This window comes from Jaculus jaculus, chromosome 1 (genome assembly GCF_020740685.1).
Source record: "Jaculus jaculus isolate mJacJac1 chromosome 1, mJacJac1.mat.Y.cur, whole genome shotgun sequence".
Taxonomy (NCBI): Eukaryota; Metazoa; Chordata; class Mammalia; order Rodentia; family Dipodidae; genus Jaculus; species Jaculus jaculus.
The window spans coordinates 39,862,983-39,872,873 of NC_059102.1; the positions used below are offsets into that span (position 1 = coordinate 39,862,983).

The 9,891-nt window shown below is 39.3% G+C and overlaps 1 protein-coding gene across 3 annotated transcripts in view; it reads left to right on the top strand.

Moving 5' to 3' along the window:
* Positions 1–3,394, top strand: part of Blnk (B cell linker) — a 69,006-nt gene extending 65,612 nt beyond the window's left edge. For all 3 annotated transcript variants that reach the window (XM_012951521.2, XM_045159511.1, XM_045159513.1), the window contains one exon: positions 3,075–3,394. In XM_012951521.2, coding sequence (XP_012806975.2) covers positions 3,075–3,194 — 120 coding nt within the window. In that variant the 3' untranslated portion in view covers positions 3,195–3,394. The remainder of the gene's footprint in view (positions 1–3,074) is intronic.
* The last annotated feature ends 6,497 nt before the right edge of the window (positions 3,395–9,891 follow it).

The window sequence follows — 9,891 nt, forward strand, 5'->3', positions numbered from 1 at the left end:
ATGGCTTAGCGGTTAAGCGCTTGCCTGTGAAGCCTAAGGACCCCGGTTCGAGGCTCGGTTCCCCAGGTCCCACGTTAGCCAGATGCACAAGGGGGCGCACGCGTCTGGAGTTCGTTTGCAGAGGCTAGAAGCCCTGGCGCGCCCATTCTCTCTCTCCCTCTATCTGTCTTTCTCTCTGTGTCTGTCGCTCTCAAATAAATAAATAAAATAAATAAATAAAATAAATAAATAAATAAATTTTTAAAAATGGAAATTTTGATTACATAATATTAATGGTATATATTTTTTATATTTTACTTATTTATTTGAGAGAAGAGAGAGGGGAAGGGAGGAAGAGAATGGGTGTGCCAGGGCCTCTAGACACTGCAAACAAACTCCAGATGCATGCACCCCCACCTTGTGCATGTGGCTTATGTGGGTCCTGGGGAATTGAACAAAGGTCCTTTGGCTTTGAAGGCAGGTACCTTAAGCACTAAGCCATCTCTCCAGCTTCTAATGGAGTGTGTGTGTGTGTGTGTGTGTGTGTGTGTGTGTGTGTGTGTATTTGCTTTTTAAATTTATTTTGTTTTTTACATTTATTTGTGTGTGAGAGAGTTGGTGCTTCAGGGCCTCGGCCACTGCAATCAAACTCCAGATGCTTGTGCCACCTAGTGGGCATGTGTGACTGTTCACTTGCTTCACCTTTATGCGTCTGGCTTATGTGGGATCTGAAGAGTTGAACATGGGTCCTTGGGCTTTGCAGGCAGGTGCCTTAACCACTAAGCAATCTTCCCAGACCAATGGTGTATATTTTAAAATACTGTTTCTCTATTTTATGAGTATGTATGTGAGTTGATAGAGTAACCAATTAAGTAATTGCTTAACTTGTCAAGCAGTGGCTTTGACACAGCATTATATAGTACTGAGTAATTTTATAGCATGGATAACTACCTTATTCTATTGACTTTGAGATGGAGTTATCAAATTATTTTCTGTGCATATATAAATATCTCAAATATAGTGAATTAATATAAACAGAAATGAAGAACTGAGGGAAATAACTAACTTATACCTAATTTGCCTTTGAATTAAATCACAAATGTATTCCAATCTCACTTTTTACTTCAAATAATTTCAACTCAAGTCTTCACTACACATGTTTTAATCCCAAATAGTACAACAAAGCAATACATACAGGACCTACATGGACAGAGTAAGTGTTAGTGTCCTTCCTAAAATTCAAAATATACTTTTTCACTTGGAATTCACTTCAAAGAGATTATACTATTTCATTTCCTAGTCATTTAATTTATAAATTGAATTTACAATGGTATTTGGCTTAACAATAGACTATACTAAAAAAAAAAAAGAATGATTGTATTATGGCATTCATTACTGAAGAATTTCATTGGCAATTTCAAAAGGGTTGAATGATTGAAAAAGAAAGGAATCAAAATCAAAGTATTTGATGGCTCCTGACTCTTAGCTCTCCCCATTAGATTTTGGAAATCCTACCATTCATGGAAGCTTTTAGGCTGCTTTATTCTATGCAGTTTTCTGTATGTACTTTATTTTATAATCTGTGCTACATTTATTTAATACTTTACTTAAAATTTTCATCACTTTTCAGGAAAACTTTGACATCTTAAAACATACATATAGATAAGAGATAAAAATATGGAAAATTATATACATGGTGAAAGTCTAGCAGGAAATTTCATAATTAGCTAGGCAGTAAGCTGCTCTAAGCTTAAACAAACAAAATATTAAATTTATCTAGAAAATAAGTTTTTCCTGATAATAAATTTGGAAGCTAATTTATTATATCAGCCCTTGTGTTTCAGTTGTTTTCTACCATTAGAACAAAAATACCCAAGATAATCACTTTTGGTTCACAGTTTGGGTACACTCAGTCCACAGCAGATTGGCCCTCTCGTTTTGGACATGTAGTGAGGCAGCCAATAATAGCAAGAGCACATTCAAGCAAAGCCATTCAGAGAAAAAGGAAAGGCTGGAGTCCTGTAATGCACTCAAGAGCACATCCAGAGTGAACATAAGACCTCCCACCAGGCCCCAACTCTTCAAGATGCCACAACTTCTCAATGGCACTACCCTAGGAACCAAACCTTTAACACACAGGCCTTTGGAAGATTGCCAATACTTGTGTGCCATAGCACGTTATGCCTTGTAAAGAATGTAGAGAAGAATTGTATGGAAATTTCACACTTGGCAATAAAATGCAAAAATTAAAAAACACGTAGTGGGCTCAGGAGATGCCTCAGTAGGTGAAATGCTTGATATACAAGCAAGAGGACTTGTGTTTGGAGCCTCAGCAACCACATAAAAATCTAGGCATGACAGTTCATGCCTGTCATTCGGGCACTAGGGAGGTAGTGACAGGAAGATCTCTAGGGATTGCTGCTTTGCTAGTCTAGCCAAATTGGAGAGTTCAGGTTCAGTGAGAGCTCGTCTCAATATAAGCTAGAGGGAGAGTGATACGCAACACTGAACCTCTGGCCTCCACACACACTCGCATGTGCATGCATACATATGCACGCAAACACCTCACATATAGATCTTAACATTTTGCAAATATTTTTAAAATATGACATCATAAATCAACGAAGTAACTTTGCTAAACAGGAATACTAATTGAAGCTGTTGGTGTGTTTCTAGTTTTAGTAAATATGAGTGAGTCCAGAGTTTACCACCCTAAATATGATAGCCTTTGTTAAAATAGACATTTTAGGGGCTGGAGAGATGACTCAGTAGTTAAAGGCACTAGCTTTGCAAAACGTGCTGGCCCAGGTTCAATTTCCCAGTGCCCACACAGAGTCAGATGCACAAAGGGGCACATGCATCTGGAGTTCATCTGCAGCAGCTGGAAACCCTGGATGTGTCCATATTCATTCATATATTCATATTCTCTCTCCAAATAAGTGTAAGTATTTTTGAAATTACTTACTTTGGGGGAAACTGTCAGCTAAAAGTTATAACTTTTACTACCTTGAGAAAAGTAGGTAGAAATGAAAAGAATGGAGCATGAAGTTAACATAAATACCCATATTTAATTCATCCATGTTTTCTTTCTCTAGTACTTTGGAAGTGTTGTTGAAATCATCAAGAATCATCAACACAGTCCCCTGGTTCTTATTGACAGTCAGAATAACACAAAAGATTCCACGAGACTGAAATATGCAGTTAAAGTTTCATGAAGAAAACAAGACATTTTCCTGTTTAATTTTTCAAGAAAACTTCATATTCTGGACTATGAACCATCAGTAATAAAACAGAAGATGAAAGTAGCTACTGAGGGGGATAATCCACCACTTTACAAGATGTTCATATGTCCATATGAACTTGCTGTATTGCCCAACCTGATGAATTCTCCAAATAAATTTATTTTAAAAACATGTGTATTTTTAGTCATGTAAGATAAAAAACGTTTTATTTTCAAATTAAACAAATTGTTTTGTTGGATTCAATCAACAAGCTCTTGGAAATATAGGCCCTCACAATGGTCACTGTACATGAATATAGCTAGGTTGGGAACTGTCTATGCTTAACAATTATGTCCTAGTTAAAAACTTAATGTGGGGCTGGAGAGATTGCTTAGTGGTTAAGGTGTTTGCCTGCAAAGTCAAAGGACCTTGGTTCAATTCCCCAGGACCCACGTAAGCCAGATGCACAAAGTGGCACATACATCTGGAGTTCGTTCACAATGGCTGAAGACCCTGTTACGCTTCCTCTCCGCCCCCCCTCCTCTCTCAAATAAATAAATAAATAAAAATTTTAAAAATAATGCTAAAAAATGTGTAGAAAAAAGTACAAGCAGGCCAGGCATGGTGGCACACGCCTTTAATCCCAGCATTGGGAGGCAGACATAGGAGGATCACTGTGAGTTCAAGGCCACCCTGAGACTCCATAGTGAATTCCAAATCAGCCTGGGCTACAGTGAGACACTACCTAGAAAAATCAAAAAAAAAATGTACAAGGGGGTACTAATTTATCCTTTTGTGTGTGCCCTCAGCTATGTCAGATGTATACTATATAAAAACTTACTAGGGCTGGAGAGATGGCTTAGCAGTTAAGTGCTTGCCTGTGAAGCCTAAGGACCCCGGTTCAAGGCTCGGTTCCCCAGGTCCCACGTTAGCCAGATGCACAAGGGGGCACACGCATCTGGAGTTCGTTTGCAGTGGCTGGAAGCCCTGGCATGCCCATTCTCTCTCTCCCTCTATCTGTCTTTCTCTCTATGTCTGTCGCTCTCAAATAAATAAATAAAAAATGAACAAAAAAAATTTAATAAAAAAAACTTACTAGAAGTTCTGCCAGATTTTGTTGCTAACTCTATTAGAGATGACTATTCCCTCTTTGATCTGAACATCTATTAAATGGAACCTTAACTTGAAATGAAATTGAAAGCAAGATAGAAAAACTAAATGAAAAGGCCAGTTTTCAGGAAAACATCCCACAGAACAAGGAAAGAAAAGTAGATATTGATGAAACTAAATAAAAGAGGCTGGGTGTGATGGCACACACCTTTAATCCCAGCATTCAGAAGACAGAGGTAGGAGTATCACCATGAGTTTGAGGCCACCCTGAGAATACAGAGAGAATTCCAGGTCAGCCTGGGCTACAGTGAAACCCTGCCTAGAAAAAAAAAAAGAGAGAGAGATACTATTGTGAGCAACCTTGTGCAGGGTCTTAGAATACCCCAGAAATGTTAAGCTTTGTAACATTACAATTCCTTTTACTTGTGTGTACTTTAAGTAGTGTTCAAATGATAAAACTGCTAGTTAAGTCTAATGATTAAGTGGGAAACACACTTGGTCACTGAATAAAATACTCAAGCATTTTAAAAGGCTAGATGAGAATGGCTTCAAAGTAATTCAAAGTCACTTATAAAGGTAATTGTATGTTTAAAAGTCATAGTTTTGTGACTACTATGTTAGGGGCTGAATTTCATCCAAGGTCTTTACATGTTATGATGAGGTCAATAAGGGAAGAGCTAAGAAGTGACTGGTGTCCTTATAAAAAAGAGCTGTACTGGATACAGACTCAGCCATACTGAAAGAAGTCTATGTAAGGTGACTCCAGGGAGAACACCTAGGAGCCTAGGAATACCACAAATGGCTGACAACCCCAAAGAAGCTAGGAAAAGCCAAGGTCACTCAGATTCCTCTATAGCTTCTAAGGGAACCATGGGCCTTCTCACACCTAGATTTCAGACTTTAAGCACCTAAAAGTCAGAACCAAACAAATTTACATTTCTTTAAGCCACCCAATAGCTTGCTATGGCAGGCCTAGGAAATGAAGACAGTTTGTATACACTTTTGAAAATGAAATCATATATTTATACATGTTTTATAAATTTTACATATAGCTATTTTTTCCTTTCATGAAAACAATGGAATCATCTAGAATGTTCTAGAAAGAACAATTGACCATTAAAAAAAAGAACTGGGGCTGGAGAGATGGCTTAGCGGTTAAGCACTTGCCTGTGAAGCCTAAGGACCCCGGTTCGAGGCTCGGTTCCCCAGATCCCATGTTAGCCAGATGCACAAGGGGGCACACGCGTCTGGAGTTCGTTTGCAGAGGCTGGAAGCCCTGGCGCGCCCATTCTCTCTCTCTCCCTCTATCTGTCTTTCTCTATGTGTCTGTCACTCTCAAATAAATAAATAAAAATTTAATAAATAAATAAATAAAAGAACTGTGGCGGGGCTGGAAAATGGCTTATCAGTTAAGGCACTTCCCAGCAAAGCCAAAGGACTCAGGTTCAGTTCTCCAGTACCCATGTAAAGCCAGATGCACAATGTGTAGCAAACATCTACTTTGTTTGCAGTGGCTAGAGGCCCTGTTGAGCCCATTTTCTTACCTCTATTTCTCTCTCAAATAAATAGATGTATAAGTATTTTTTTTAAAAAAATATTGAGGCAGGAGTGGAATGGCTCAATGGACAAAGCTCTTGCTGTTCAAGCAAGGGTATGCAAGTTCAAATCCCTGGAACCTAAGTAAAGGACACTCTAGTTGGTATCTGTAATCCCAGAATGCCTATGGCAAGAAGGGATGTGGAGACAGGAAAATTTCCCAGAAGCTTATGGACCAGTTAGTTTAGAGAATGCAGTGGTGAACAATTGAAAGACCTTACCTCAAACAGGTGGAAGGTGAGGACCACCTTGTCCTCTGACCCTGCCATGTGCACCTGTACTGTCACATATGAACACTCACATAGATAACAGGAACTCTCACATAGGAACACTCACATGTTGTGGTAGTTTGAATAGATGGCCCCTGATATATTCAGTGTTTTATTAGTTTGTAGTTTGCATCTGCAGCCACCTGGCTGGAGGCAGTGTCACTGGGTGGATCTTAAGGTGTGGTGGTGGGTTTGAGATTTCAGTCTAAAGATATGCAAAGTGTGCTGTGCTATGTGCTTTGGACTTTTAGGCTTGTGCTTCTCTCTCAGTGTTTGGTCCTATAAAAGCAGGCCAGCTTCTTCTGCCATTATGGAACTTCCCCTGGATCTGTAAGCTTCAATAAATCCCTTCCTCCACAACTGAGCCTAGTCTAGAAGTTCATCTCAGGGAACCTGAAGCTGTCTGCTACACATGTGCACACACAGACACCAGGAACTCTCACATATGAACATTCACACATGAACACATAGACACCAGGAAAAAAAAAAACAAACTGGGTAATCTTTTGCAAAGAAAAGCATCAATTAATATATGTACTATTAGCTCCCTCAGTTTTCTTCAGTGCTGTATGGAAGTGTTTTCTATGTTAAGTAACCCTTCAGGAATTCCTTTTGCTGTGCAGGGATCCTATCTAACAGCTTCTTCTTATCCATTCCTACTGCCTCCTCCAAATGGTCTATTCCAACAAAGTGAAGAAAGCATAGTTCTAAGATCATACTAATCCACAGATTTTAAAATATATGTTTAGCACTGCTATGGTGAATTTCTTGGAACAAAGGCTGAAAGACCCACAAGTCATTCTCTCTATCCTCTATCTTATCTTCAGCAGTGCTAGAAGTGCCCTTCAGCTGGGCATGGTGGTGCACACCTTTAATCCCAGCACTCAGGAGGCAGAGATAGGAGGATGGTTATGAGTTTGAGGCCACCCTGAGACTACATAGTGAATCCCTGGTCAGCCTGGGCCAGAGTAAGACCCTACCTTGAAAAATAAAACAAAAAAAGTACCCTTCACAATTTGAAGATTACCCCAACAAGTTACCATGAGAAGATAGAGGCCTAAACTATAGTAAGTGACCTAGGTTCCATAAAGAAACAGATACAGCTGGGTGTGATGGGGTACACTTTTAATCCCAGCACTCGGAAGGATTGCTGTGAGTTCAAGGCTAGCCTGGAACTAGAGTGAATTCCAAGTCAGCCTGGTGGAAACTGTGACCCTACCTCAAAAAAATAAACAAGCAAATATCTAAGGAAGAACCATATCAAAGTTCACACACAGAGTACATAGATGAGCCACATGGACAATCCGGCTTTAAGTCTGTAACATGAAGAATGGAAGTCCTCTGCCCAAAGAAAAGTCTGAAGAGGCAATTTATGTTACATTCTTAACCATGCAGTCTGCACTAAGTCAAGTCTCAGGAACAATTCATAGAATGGGATATCAGAGCTAGTCAGAAGACCTACGCTCACATACAGACTTACTCGTGTGAGGGAAAGTTATTGGTCAGGTAAGAAATTTAGAAATATTCTTCTGAGGAACTTAAAAAGAATTATACTAGATGTTAACATGAATACAAATTGGTTTACATTTTTTTGAAGGTTTTATGATGCCATAAGAACTGGTGAATTTTTTTGTGTGTCAGTAATGAGAAACAGTTAAAAAGGAAGAGTCTGAGTGCTGGAGAAGATGGTTCAGCAGTTAAAAGTGCTTGACTGAAAGACTGAAAACATGGGCTCAATTCCCCAACTGCAAAGTCATGGATATCCAGGCCATTTTGTGTCTGGAAGATTGCATTGTAAGTAGTCCTAGCCTTCCTTTCACTCTTACATTCTTTCTGCCACCTCTTCCACAATGGACCCTGAGCCTTGGAAGGTGTGACAGAGATATTTCAGAGCTGAACACTACTCTGTGAGATAGGGTTTTTCACTGCTACAAATGAATACCAGTCTAGTTAGCCCTCAAGGCTTGGATTCTCCTGGCTCCACCTCATTGTTAACATCAGAGATGCACATACACTTTAAGTCTGGCTTTACCTGGTTGCTGGGGAATCAAACTCAAGCCAACAGGCTTTGGAAGCAATCACCTTTAACTGCTGAGTTAACTCTCCCACCCTGAAATTTCTCATTTTCAGTTGCGGATATCAATTTCTCTCATTACTTATCGGTTTTGCTCCATACATTTAGAACTTGGTATTATATGCATAGGTCTTTATGATTGTTACATGTTCATAGTGAATGGACCTATCATTTAGTAAATTCTTTTATTAGCATTATTTTTGTTCCAAAGTCTACAATTTTTAATCCTCTCACATATGAATATGATGGTGGCAGGGGTTATACAGCCCATAGACACTTTGATTGCATTTCCTGTGTGTAAAGAAATAGCATTTCTTTTTAAAGGGCTTAGAATTCACTAGTGATTCTGAGGCTCCCTGAACCTGGATTTTTCTTAAAACTTGTAGAATTTTCTCCTTATTTTCTACTTCATATTGCCATTTTTCCTCATTGGCCGTGTGTGTGTGTGTGTGTGTGTGTGTGTGTGTGTGTGTGTGTGTGTAGTATATGGGTTGTGTTGCATGGTATGTGGCACATGCATGCTTGTAGATGTGTGCCCATGCACATGCATGTGAAAGCCAGGGGAGAATGTTGGCTGTCCTCTGTCCCTCTTCTGGGCTTTTATCCTCTTGAGATGGAGTCTGTCACTCAACCACAGTTGCTTTTTTTTCAGTATCACAAGCAAGCGCCAGTGATTATCCACCCCCAACCGGACAAGGGTTATAGCATGTGGCCATGCCCAGTGTCTTTAACAATGAAGGTGCTGGGACTGAACTCAGGTGGTCTGTCTCAGGCCCACATACTTGTGCAGCAAGCACTCATCCTCTGACCCATCTCTCTCCAGCCTTATATTGTCATTTTGTGTAAGAATTTGTCCATCTATGTTCTAATACTAATGGGCATATAATTATCCATAGTATTCCTTCATATTTTTAATGTAAATGCAATATTTGATGTCCAGTCAGTAATTACATTTTATACTAATTTGAATCTTTCCTCCACTAGCCTAGCTGCTAATGGTCAATTTTATTGAGCTTTCAAAAAATCCAAATTTTATGTTTCTCTATTGTCTATTTTCTACTTCACTTACTTCAACCTTGCTTTAACTTACTTTGTCTGCTCTGGGGTTTAGGTTCCAGCATTTTCTTTTGTGTATGTGTGTGCATATGTGGTATATGCATGTGTACATCCTATACACAAACATGCAGACAACAGAGAAGCTCCAACATCCTCCCCTATCATTTTTCCATTTTACTTCATTTTTATAAAATATTTTTATTCAGCTGGGTGTGGTGGCGCACGCCTTTAATCCCAGCACTCAGGAGGCAGATGTAGGAGTGTTGCCATGAGTTCAAGGCCATCCTAAAACTACACAGTGAATTCCAAGTCAGCCTGAAAAACCTTGAAAAGCCAAAAAAAAATTTTTTTTGTTTTCAGTTATTTGAGAGTATGGACATCCCAGGGCCTCTTGCTGACCTGGAAATCACTATGTTGTACAAAGTTTCAGTGACCCTCCTAACTCGGCCTCCTTAGTGCTGGGATTAAAGGCATGCACCACCATGGCCAGCTCTTCTCAGTTTTACACAAATGTTTCTACAAAGTTATAGTTTAGGATTTTAACTTTTATAGATTGTGTATATATTACATCTGTCAAACTTGTATT